Below are 13,186 nucleotides of genomic sequence, written 5' to 3' on the forward strand. Positions count from 1 at the left end.
TCTTCGGGCAGCATAAAACTGTTTTTCTCCAAATTCCCTAGAGAACATTCTTTCTCTTTCTAGGACATAACTTTATTACTGATATTAGTGTCATCATTATTAGTATCTGATTTCTGGATTATCAGTGAACTATAGTCATCTGTTAACTGGTAACCATTCTGTCTCAAGTATACTCACTTAATCCTGGAAGTGGTGTGTCCCTCACCCTTTCAAGAACTCCATGTTAAGGTGTTTAGAGATATTCTGTATCTGGAAATAAAATTCTTCATTATTAGAAAATAGGATTATGCTTACTTAGATATGACATTGGGATGCAATTTTCATCCATTCTTCTACATTTTTTTTCTTTTTTTTTTTTGAGCGGGAGAAAGAATTGTAAGCAGGCTCCATGCCCAGTGCAGAGCCTGATGCAGGGCTCCATGCCATGACCCCAAGATCATGACCTCAGCTAAAAATCAGGAGTCAGATACTTAACTGACTGAGCACCCAGGTGCCCCTAAATATATTTTTTAAAGGTTTTATTTATTTATTCATGAGAGACACACAGAGAGAGGGTGAGACACCGGCAGAGGGAGAAGCAGGCCGCATGCAGGGAGCCCGACTTGGGACTCCATCCCAGGTCTCCAGGATCATGCCCAGGGCTGAAGGTGGCACTAAACCACTGAGCCACCAGGGCTGCCCTAATTTTTTTTTTTTTTAACAGAATTCTGAGATAGTGTTAAAAATCTTTGATTTTTTTGATTAGCATCTTTGATAAAATAATAAAATTGAAATGCCAATATAATTCTTGCATGGTGGATCAGAATCTCTCATGAAACAATTATGTTTTGTATTTGGAGTAGCACTGTATTTTGGAGGCCAAATGAAATAGTTGTCCCCAGGAGGATGATAAAAATAAGCTGAGCTGTGAGCCTTCTTTTCTTAGGCAGAGCTCCAAACTTACCTAACATAATAGCTCTTTTAGCCTCACATAAGCCTGTGGCTTCAAAATCATCTTTTAGTGAAGTTTCAAATAGATCACACCAATGAACAGTCTTTTGGTACTCCACATTATCCTACACTTTCCCATCAAAAGATCATTAATTGACTCCTGTGAAAACTCCAGGACAATGAAAATTACAAATCCCTGTTAGCTTCATTTTTACAGGACCCTTCAGCACTAGCACAGTGAAGATTCTCAGCATGTTCTACTTTAACCTGCTCACACATAATTCACTGGCATTTGCCATTAGCCCCCTTTGTTAAAATATTCTGTTTTAAGGGCACTGGATATATCCTGTATGTATCAGAACATACTGTTCTGTTAAGGTGGCACATTTTGTAACTGCTTTATAGCTTATGATTCATTATTAATGATTTGGAAACTGTTTCTCATCATGTCCTAAAACCCTGTAGTTTTATTTATCCAGTCTTTTCTTTTTTTTTTTTTAATTTATTTTTTATTGGTGTTCAATTTACTAACATACAGAATAACCCCCAGGGCCCGTCACCCATTCACTCCCACCCCCCGCCCTCCTTCTACCACCCCTAGTTCGTTTCCCAGAGTTAGCAGTCTTTACGTTCTGTCTCCCTTTCTGATATTTCCCACACATTTCTTCCCCCTTCCCTTATATTCCCTTTCACTATTATTTATATTCCCCAAATGAATGAGAACATATAATGTTTGTCCTTCTCCGACTGGCTTACTTCACTCAGCATGATACCCTCCAGTATCCAGTCTTTTCTGATCCAGAACAATTCTTTGAATTGGGGAATACAGAAGCTTCTGTTTCAGAATACAAGGTCAGCTGCTGAGCTTTTATTTTCATCACACATAATGGTCTGGAGGTAGGTGATCTAGTGCTGGTAGGGTGATTTTGCTTCATGAGATCACCCAGGGGCTTAGTCTTTTTCTGTCCTGTAGTTCAGCCATCCCCAAAGGCAGCAGTTCTCAAATTATGGTGTAGAGACCCTTGAGAATCCCTGAGACTTTCTCAGGAGATCTATAAGATCAGAACTATTTTCATGATAATACTAAAACAATATTTGCCTTTCTTCTGTGTGGTAAAACTGCTGATGCATCAGCATGAATCAAGGCTGGGCAGCAGACTGTACCAGTAGTCATATATTTTTACCACCATGTACTCAGTTAAAAAAAAAAAAGCCAATTTCACTTAAAAATGTCTTTGATAAAGCAGTAAAAACTATTGATTTTTATTAAATATTAACTCTTGAGTACAGGTCTTTGAAATGGGGAGTACACACAAGGCAGTTCTGCACACTGCATTATGTTGGTTATTTTGAGGAAAAGCACTTGTGTAATTTTTGAGTTGCAAGCTGAGCTATCCACATTTTACGTGAAACATCATTTTTCCTTAATAGCACAACTCACAGATAAACTATGTTTATTTAAATTTGAGTATTTGGCAGATGGCTTCTTCAAAGTCAATGAAGTGAGCCTGTCACTTTAAGGAAAACAGCTGCCAGTATTTGTTGCCAGTGGTCGTGTTTGAGCCTTCAAGTGAAAATTAGAGGTTTGGCAAATCTGTGTCACATGAACTTGACAGCTTCCTAATACTTAAAAACTTTTTCAGTGAGATTAATGGTGATTTTAATGATTGTAAACTTTGGCTCTTGTATAATGAAATGTGTCAGCATTGGAAGGAATGTATAACTTAGTGAACCATACTTTCCAAATATTGCATGGAATGTTACAAATTATGTGTGATCCATTCAAAGTGCAAGTCAGACCAATGGATTTTATTTTATTTTTTTTAGATTTTATTTATTTATTTATTCATGAAAGACACAGAGAGAGAAAGGTAGAGAGGTAGGCAGAGTGAGAAGTGGGCTCCAGGGCAAGGAGCCTGATGTGGGACTCGATCCTCAGACCACGGGATCACGCCCTGAGCCAGGGGCAGGTGCTCAACCGCTGAGCCACCCAGGCGTCCTAGACCAAGGATTTTAATGTAACAGTAGGAAAAATTCATTGATGTGACATCAGCATCCACATTGCATCTAACCTTAAAGAAACTGCCACTCACTGAGTTTTGGTGTCGTATTGAAGAAGAGTATCCACAATTATCTGAAAATGCTATTAAAATACTTCTTTCTTTTTTAACAGTGCATCTATGTGAAGCCACATTTTCTTCATATACTTCAACCAAAGCAACATATTGCAATAGATTAAGGCAGACATTAAAGAGATGTGCAAAATGTAAAACAATGTCACTCTTCTAAGTTTTTTTGCTTTAGAATATACTTTTCATAAAATTTTGTTACTTATGTTAACTTAATGAGTTTATTATTTTTAAATGAATTAATACATATTTTAAAAATATCTTTTAAATGTTAACATGGTAAATATGATAGATACAACCCACATAAACAAAGCTTCTTGGGGTCCTCGCTTTTTAAGAGTATAAAGGGATCATGAGACCAAAAAGTTTGAGAACTGTTTACCTCACATCTCTTTCCATGGCCAAAGATGGCTCACCATCACTACATGCATGTTCTCCCTTTTTTTTCAAGGAAGATATTTATATCACTTTCATGCACATTTAGTCCCCTGAACTCAGACTGAAGTTGCACAGTCACATGTAACGTTTAGCTGGGTGACCGGGTGTCTGGCTGAGACTTCTGTAACTGTAGGAGAAATAGAGATATTAGTATTTATTTCTACCACTGGCTAGTATCTCATTAAAAAAACAAATAGTAATGACTGCTGGTTTTATGATGTGTCATAGTTTCTCTCCTGTTTCTGATAATCCAGTAGTTCTAGTGATTTTGGAGATGCCAGAATTGAGGCTTAGATAGGATGTGGCAGGTAAAACAGAGGGGTATGGAAAAAGAATATTGGACTTTGGAGTCAAACCATCCTAAATTCAAATGCTGACTCCTAATTCAGGATTTGCTAATGTGTGAACTCTGACAACCCTCCTCAGTTTCTCTGTACTCATTTCTACAATGGGTTTATAATGGCAAACCTAGCAGGATGGTTTATGTGGCTCATTTACCATAACAAATGAAGCTTTTGGTTTATGGTGATGAAGAAATGCAGTTCCTGCTCTCTCACTGTTTTTTCCCTCCATCCACTTATTCTAGAGTTGTTCCTGTATAAGTGTACATTGTAATATCCATCGGAGGGCTGTGTGATTAATTGCTAAGCAAATGATGGAGATGTTATTTGTTATGACTTCAGAGATGGGTGAGATCATTGGAGACCAAGCATTCCTACAGTCTCAACCTAGAGGGGACTGAAAACTGAAAAGCTGAAGGAAGAGGAGAAGGCATTTGGAGAGGGGGTGGTAATGAGAATCAAAGTACTCAAAGCAGTGAGAAGTCAGTCTGGTTAGCGAGTACACATCAGTGTGATCTTAGCAAAATTCAAGTGTGTAACAGTAGATGGCTAGAAGGTCTCTGAGAAGTAGACGGGAGTTGGATTGTGGTATTAGAAAGGTAGGTGTTTGGTTGGATACGTGCCTACCACGTTCATTCTACATTCAACAAACATTTTTTACTACCTCAGGTTAGGCGCCATAAAAGGTGCAGGGAGGGAGTTAAGAATGGTTTCCTAGAGGCTGTGTTCTGATAGGAAGATGAGACTACACAAAACTTTTTAACACCAGGTAAAAGTGGAAAGTGGAGTAAAAGCTGTGAGAGTTCATCAGAAAGAGATTGCTTCTGGCAGTGGGAATCGGGTTGTATGAATTCGGCACTGGTGTGAAATTTCATTTATGTTTATTGACGATGAAAATATAGTTCACTACAAATATTATTTGAGGATTACAAATAAGTATTCACTACAAACAAGAAAAGATTATTGTGGAGTAGATAGAATTTATATTGTTGAAAAACCTTTGAAAAGTTTTGCACTGCTGTTAGCATCTATTGTTGTATCAATTAGTTTCATAATAGGATACTTTACAAATAGTGTACTTTATCCTGGAGTTTGGGAGAGATAAAATGCTGATAGTATAATGAGAATCACCATAAATAAACAATATTATGAATTCTGATAAACTGTACTTTAAAGCTTGTTTATTACACATTTAAAAATTCTTCTATATAATAAATGCTAATAAGGAGTACATAATCTGTATTAATAATTTGCTTTGTATATATAATTTGTCTACTAGGTTAGGAATGCAAGTTTTTTTTTGTATCAGAATTTTTTTTTTTTTGTATCACAGTATTTTTTTTTTTTTTTTTTTTATGTATCACAGTATTAGACGATGGTTGTTTTATGCTGTAAGCCAAAGCAGCCTGTATTTAAAATTCGCTTTTCTTTGCCTTTGCAAAGAATGTTAAATTTTGTTATTCTAATAGACTAATAGATGTAAATATTTTCTAACCTATAGTTGCTGAGTATACATAATACCTGTGAAAAATAAAAGTTTCTCTGGCATTTCTTTGAAAAATAAGTTCTTGATTTATTTTTTTCTCTCCTTTCAATTAGGTCAAAGTTGGAAATTGTAATACTCCTAAACCAAGCTTCTTTGATTTCGAAGGAAAGCAGAAATGGTAAGAAATTCTCGAAATCTAATGAGGTTGTTGGAAATGGTTTAGGTGTTTAGGAATTAGAAAGTAGTGAGCAGATTAAAGAATTATTTTTATATTAATCTCTGCTGTAGACTGTGCTAACAACAGGCAATTGGGAGAGAGATTAAAAGAATCGGCTTTAAGCTAAGTCTCCTAAAGGATTCTCATGCCATGATGTTGGTATATATACATAGTTCACAACAGACATACTCTTCTTACATATGAATAGCTTCTTAGAGAGTGATGATAAGAGTTATTGTTTGAGATTTTCCTATCCTGTCATGCATCCTCTAATGGCTAACAACTTATGCCCTGTGGAGGAATCTTTGGAAGGAGGACAGGAGGATAGGAAGGGTGAAAAAAAGGATAAATTCCTAATTTTATCTTCTTAACTCTAATGCTCTTCTATAACTTGCCCCACCCACACCATAGTGAATAAATACTTATAATAGCCGGTTGAGAAGAAAGGGAGAAAAAAAAAAAAGATACTGAGTCTACTTTCCTGAATCCATAAAAAGATTATCCCGTTCCCAGTTTTTTTTTACTTCTAATTCAGAAGTTCCTTCTTATCATATCAGGCTTTATTTACTCTTACCTTGTCTAAGTGAAAAAAAGAGAAACTATATACAATAGAGACTCTTAGTTATAGGAGGAAGGACTCTGGAGAATCAGTCGTGGAATTAAAAGTATAAAGCATAGGGTTTTAAAAAAGAGAAATTTGAAGAGTGCTATACTATAAATGGATTCTAACTTTACAGTCTAGAGCAGTGCTACTCAAAATGCGGTCCCCTGACAAGTTACCTGTCTATGAACTCTTTGTTACCCAGCTGTAAAGAGATGCAAAGCTTGAACTTGAATGTAAATCAATTATTATGTCATTAAGCCCATGTTTAGTTCAGCTGGCTTTTTTTGTGTAGGACATTCTCAGTGAAGGAAGCAGTGCTTTGATTTCCATTCTGGCAGAAGCTTTCTTTGCTGATGATAACAGTTTTCTGACACTTTACTACTGTTGTGGAGGATACATGATGCAACTTTCATTGTGAGCTTTTTGTTTTAATTTATGAAATTTTATAACTTCAGCATTCTTTCTTCCCCATGCGTGCCTGGTTTTTCATTGTTTTTAGCAATTTTAAAAAGTTTTGATTTTAAAACCTCTATATTAATTCAGGCAAGAATCATCAATGGGTGCTGAAACCAATAGATGAAAAACTACTGAGGAGCAGCATTTACACAATTTGACCCTCAGTTTACTTTTTAATTACAAGGAAGACAAAAAGGGATACTGCTTTTACCAAGTCTGTAATTGTTCATTGATGATGGGTAAAACTGATGGTATGTGCCCCCAGTGTGATACAGTGTGATACATATGCCAAAATGTTTCACCTGATTCTCCTCATGGTTAATCATTTTGGGCAAGAACACCCTGTAAGTGAGGAAACAATCAGAAAAATTCAAATTGAGACATATTTTATAAAGCAAGTGGTTTGGACTCTCAAAAAAATATCAATATAATGAAAGAAAGGCTAAAGATACATGAAACTCAATGCTATGTGTGAATCTTGATTGACTCATGGTCTCGGAGAAGAAATCCATAAAGAACATTATTGGGAAATGCGGGAAATCTGAAGGTAGATCTGTATTTATATAATAGTATTGATGTTAAATTTTCTCAGTTTGATATATGTGGATATATTTAGGGGTAGTGTGTTGGAATGTATACAGGTAACCCACAAGAGAGTCAGTAAAAATAAATTTGGAAAATTTCAGAAAGATGTTATATCATTATGGGAGCAGGAAGGTAGTGAAAAAACCGCACTGTTTTACAGTGAATTAGTGGATCTACTTCCTGGTTGAATGTAGAAAGAATTGGCAGGGCAAAACCAAGAAGGAGCCTGTCTTGGCAGCTTGCAGAAAAAAGAAACAGAGGATGACTCAGAAGGGGGCACGGGACTACAATATTGCTCTTGGTTTTTACACTGTAGGTAGTCCCTACCTTCTTACTCAATAGAATTCTTACTTCTGTCTTTACCACTCCTCACTTTTGAAGTTCTTGCCTCAGGATCCACTACTACTAGCTTAGAGATGAGAAAACAGCAGAAGGGGAAGGTGTTTTTCTCACAGCTTACATAAGAAATTCAAAGCATTTTCTCAGGGAATATTGTTTTGTGTGATGATTGGTTCGCGTGTTACCAAAATGCTGTATAAGGTGGAAACTACTTTTTTTTTGTTTTGTTTTTGTTGGAAACTACTTTATTGGTCTGTAGGTCATACATTCTCAATAGGGATGAAAGGTGGGTTTTGAGGAGTTGTAAAATTGTGTGTATTATAATTTTTTGTGGTCTTCCAAAGCTCATTTGATATATGAGTTGTATATCTGTGTTATACAATTTCATGGGGGAGGGTGATTAGGGAAAAAAAAGTCTAAAAAGGCTCCTTTGGTGACGGGGTATAAGGTGTGTGTTGGTATAGACCATTGTGAATGCAAAAAGAGAACTACTCATCTATGGCTTATTATATCTGTGTCTCACATTCTTAAAATGTGCATACCAATTTTTTAATGCTAAGAAGGAATGTGCCATTTGTGTTAATTCCATAGATAATGAAAGATCATTTTGGATATTCTTTACTCTAGGGAAGCATGGAAAGCACTTGGTGATTCAAGCCCCAGCCAAGCAATGCAGGAGTATATTGCAGTAGTTAAGAAATTAGATCCAGGTTGGAATCCTCAGGTAAGATTTGATGATTGTAAGTAATACTTCCAAAAACGTACCATCTTCCTCTCAATTAAAAATTGAAAACCAAGCATAGGCTTAAGTAACATTCTTTTTTTTTTTTTTTCTTTTTTTTAAGATTCTATTTATTTGAGAGAGAGAGCACACAGGGTGGGGGTGGATAGTGGTGGTGAGGGGAAAAGGGAGAGGGAGAAACAGACTCCCTGCTGAGCATGACTACCTTTTTGAAGTCACTGAAACATTTCCTGATGTTTTTGATGTACGAGAATATTTTCAGAAATATTCCGTTTTGTTAATATCTTTTATGAAACATCAAGTTTGTATACAAATGTGTATCTATTGTAAAGGTCCTAAGGACTTGGTATCTGAAATTCAGTGGTAAAAGCACATGTCCCTCTGAGCTGAACAGCCTGAACACATATGCCACAATGTTTAAAAAGCAAAACAAAACCTGAGTTTGAATGTGTTTCAGTGAGTACTTTACTCTTCAGTATCAGTGGTCTTAGTTCTTTCTTCCCTGTTGATTTTGCATGATTGTTTCTGATGCCTGGCCTATGTAGGCGTTTGAGTTTGTAAGTTCTGATAAATGACAGAATTTATGATTTCTTACCTTCAATACCTTAATTACTAAATAAAAATCTGTTAACCAGCACTCTCTCTCTTTTTTTTTTTTTTTTTTTTTAGATTTATTTATTTACTGGAGAGAGAGAGAGAATGTGTGGGTGCACAGGAACTGGGGTAGGGGCAGAGGGAGAGAATCTTCAAGCAGACTCCTCACTGAGCCTGGAGCCTGACTTTGGGTTTGATCTCACAACCCATGGATCATGACTTGAGCTAAAACCAAGAGTGGGTACTCAAGTGACTGAGCCACCCAGGTGCCCCTGTTAGCTGTAACTCTTACAAATGGTTGCAGAGTCCATGTGGTTAGGTAGTTCTTCCTTAAGGAAATTTAAACAGCAGTAAGGGTGCTTTTTTTTTTTTTTTTTTTTTTTTTAGTAAGGGTGCTTTTTAAAAATATGTAAATCTCACCTATTGAACATAAATTTGAGAAAACCAAACTGAATCAAAGGCACTTTCAAATAAAGATCATTCTCTCAGGGTTGTGAGATCGAGCCCTCTGCTGAAGATTCTCTCTCCCTCTGCTCCCCCCCACGCTCCCCACATGTGCATGCACTCTCTTTCTCTTAAAAAAAAAAAAAAAATCAAAGATCATTCTTGTAATACATTGTTCTCAACATTTCTTGCCATCCATAATCTAGTTCTAAAGAGGAATTTTATGTTTTGTTTACGTTTTGTTTTTAAACATCTGAGCTGATCTCCTGTGACTCAGCTTTATTTCCCCTTCTTTCTGACTGATATGAAGTATATCATAACTGCAATCTCAAGACATTTGATATTCCAGTTATTATCTTTTAGGTTAAAGCATCATTTTCTTTTGATACTAGTTTCTGAAATCAGTGAAGTAATAATAGTTCTCATTGCTGAATGTGTTAAGCTCTTTACATGTGTTGTCTTTGAAATCTTCATAAGAATCTTAAGATTTTTTTATTTTTTATATTTATTTATTTGTTTATTTATTTTTTAGATTTTTTTATTTTTAACTAATCTCTACACCCAATGTGGGCCTCAAACACATGACCCAAAAATCAAGAGTTGCATGCCCTACTGACTGAGCCAGCCCTCACAAGAATCTTAAGAATTAAATTAGAAACTATTATTGTCTGCATTTTAAAAATGAGGAAATTCAGATACAGAGTGGTTTAGTATCTTGCCCAAGATTAGCTAGGTAATAAATGATAGTGCTAGGATTTGGACATATATGTATTGGAGTCCAGAGCTCCACTCTTTAATCTTTTCCACAGCTGACGTTTTGTATTTACATGTATTTACATACATGGACATTTGTGTATGTGTGTGTATAAAACGTATGTATAGTATCCATCTAAACTTACGGGGTTGTATGTATATAAAAAATTCAAGTAAAGGTAGTTACTATTTTAATCAAAGCTCCGTAGACTATAAAGTGAAGTATAAAATGAACAGTGTTGGGATGCCTGGGTGGCTCAGCGGTTGAGCATCTGCCTTTGACTCAGGTCATGATCCCGGGGTCTCAGGATCCATTCCCACATCAGGCTCCTTTCTTGGAGCCTGCTTCTCCCTCTGCCTATGCCTCTGCCTCTCTCTATGTCTCTCATGAATAAATAAATAAAATCTTAAAAAAAAATGAACAGTGCTTTATAATGTAAACCCTTGACTGTGTTTTCTGTTCTATTTCGTCTTATCTCAAGAATATGCTGTTGAGGGGCACCTGGGTGGTTCAGTGGTTGAGTGTGCCTTTGGCTCAAGTCATGATTCCAGGGTCTGAGGTGGATTCCCACATCCGACTCCCCTCAGGAAGCCTGCTTCTCCCTCTGCCTATGTCTCTGCCTTTCTCTGTGTCTTTCATGAGTAAATGAATAAAATCTTTTCAAAAAAAAAAAAAAAATGTGCTGTTGATTATCCAGTCAAGGCGGTTCTTTTGCCTTATTTGGTTTCTTGCCGGGGGAGAAGGGTAAATTTGTATTTTGGCATAACTTATTTTTATTGTTTTTGACAAATAAAAATTATATATATTTAAGGTGTACAACACAATGTGCTATTTGATATATATATATTTATACATTGTGAAATGATTCTCACAATCAGACTAACATTTTCATTACCTCTCATGGACCATTTTTTTTTTTGATACTGAGAACCCTTGGTATCTACTTTCTTAGCAATATCAAATATACAACATATTATTGTTAGCTAATATATTAATAACTAATAGTGGTACATTATTAACTAACGTATACTTGATATAATTTTTTTAAAGTTTCAGAAATAGTGCAAGGAACTTTTGGATAGTCTTTAGATACATCAATTGTGTAGTGTTTTCCCTATTTACACACACACTCAAAATTTTTTGAACCATTTTAGATAAGTTACAGATATTATGTCCCTTAATTACAAAATACTTCATTATTTCTTATAACAAGGACTTTCTTTTCTGTAACTACATCATCATTATAAAAATTGGGACGTTTTTGGTGTTATGAGTTCTTTAGAAATTTCTTTTTTTTCTTTTGTAGACCCTCTGGACTCAGAGTCCCTGCAAGGCATTCCACACACACCCCAAATTGTTTATATTAAGGTACATACTGTGATTTGATATACATGTAATGAAATGGTTACTGCAGTCAAACAAATTAATATATCTTCTTCTCATATAGTTACCTTTCTTTGTGGTGAGAGTACCTGATTTTTACTCTTTCAGCATATTTTCAGTATCAATGCAGTATTATTATTATTATTGTTAAAGATTTAATTTATTTATTCATGAGAGACAGAGAGAGAGAAAGAGAGAGAGAGGCAGAGACACAGGCAGAGGGAGAAGCAGGCTCCATGCAAGGAGCCCAATGTGGGACTTGATCCTAGGACTCTGGGATCACGTCCTGAGCCAAAGGCAGAGTGTCAACTGCTGAGCCACCTAGGCGTCCCACGATGCAGTATTATTTATTGTAGTCATCATGCCTGTATATTATTATTATTTAAAAAAAATTTTTTTAAAGTAAGCTCCATGTCCATTGTGGAGCTTGAACTCATGACCTAGGAGATCAAGAGTCATGTGCTCTGCCAACTGAGCCACCCAGGTGTCTCTATCATGCCTGTATATTAGATATCTAGACTTATTCATCCTACACAACTGCAACTTTATACTCTTTGACCAGCATCTCCCTATCTCTCAATCCCCGCCAGCCCCCGGTAACCACCTAATTTACTTGCTGCTTCTGTGAGTTTGACTTTTTAATTTCATTAAATTTTATATAAAAGTGCGATCATATTTATCTTTGGTTTATTTTACTTAGCATAATTTCTTTCAGGTTCACCTATATTGTCACAAATGACAGATTTGCTTCTTTATCAGGGCTGAATAATATTCCATTGTTTGTATATATACCACATCTTCTTTATCCATTCATCCCTAGGTAGACACTTAGGTTGTTTCTGTATCTTGGTTATTGTGAACAATGCTGCAGTGAACATGAGAGTGCACGTATCTCTTCAAGATCTTGATTTCATTTCCTTTAGATGTATACCCAGAAGTAGCATTGTTGGATGATATGAGAGTTCTGTTTTTAATTTTTAAAAGAAGATTTTATTTATTTATTTGAGAGAGCCCATGGGTACCCGCCCATGAGTGGAGGGAAGGGCAGAGGGAGAAGGAGAAGCAGACTCCCTGCTGAGCTCAGAGACCGATGTAGGGCTGGATCCCAGGACCCTGAGATCATGACCTGAGCCGAAGTCAGATGCTTAATCAACTGAGCCACCCAGGTGTCCCCTATTTTTAATTTTTTGAGGAACCTCTATGCTATTTCCCATAATGACTGTACCAATTTATATTCCAATCAGTGGTGTACTACCACAGTAGTTCTTTTTTCTCAAAATCAGGAGTTTTAACATGATTCAGTATTATTTGTTAAATCTAGGATCCATATTCAAGTTTATCATTTATTTTTAAAAATCTCCTTCATAGGGATCCCTGGGTGGCACAGCAGTTTAGTGCCTGCCTTTGGCCCAGGGTGCAATCCTGGAGACCCGGGATCGAATCCCACGTCGGGCTCCCGGTACATGGAGCCTGCTTCTCCCTCTGCCTGTGTCTCTGCCTCTCTCTCTCTCTTTCTCTCTGTGTGACTATCATAAATAAATAATAAAAAATTAAAAAAAAATCTCCTTCATAGTTACTTTAAAACATTCTGATCCATCATCCAATCCAGGATCATGCACTGTATTTAGTTGTCTCCTTAGTCCCCTTTAGTCTAGAACAGTTGCTTAGCCTTTCTTCTTCTCCTCTCTTGATTGTGATAGTTTTGAAGAATATAGGCTATCTCTTTTATAGAATGTCCCAGTTT

The 13,186-nt window shown here is 36.2% G+C and overlaps 1 protein-coding gene across 13 annotated transcripts in view; it reads left to right on the forward strand.

The window, feature by feature from the left end:
- The window catches only part of ACBD6 (acyl-CoA binding domain containing 6), a 207,796-nt gene that overhangs the window by 2,382 nt on the left and 192,228 nt on the right, over positions 1-13,186 (forward strand). For all 13 annotated transcript variants that reach the window (XR_012033142.1, XR_012033143.1, XM_072831025.1 and 10 more), the window contains exons 2-3: positions 5,438-5,502; positions 8,153-8,249. Coding sequence is in view for 11 of the 13 variants with exons in the window: in XM_072831025.1 (XP_072687126.1) it covers positions 5,438-5,502; positions 8,153-8,249 (162 nt within the window). In the remaining 2 variants the exon portion in view is untranslated. The remainder of the gene's footprint in view (positions 1-5,437; positions 5,503-8,152; positions 8,250-13,186) is intronic.

The sequence above is a fragment of the Canis lupus genome, chromosome 6, assembly GCF_048164855.1.
Source record: "Canis lupus baileyi chromosome 6, mCanLup2.hap1, whole genome shotgun sequence".
NCBI lineage: Eukaryota > Metazoa > Chordata > Mammalia > Carnivora > Canidae > Canis > Canis lupus.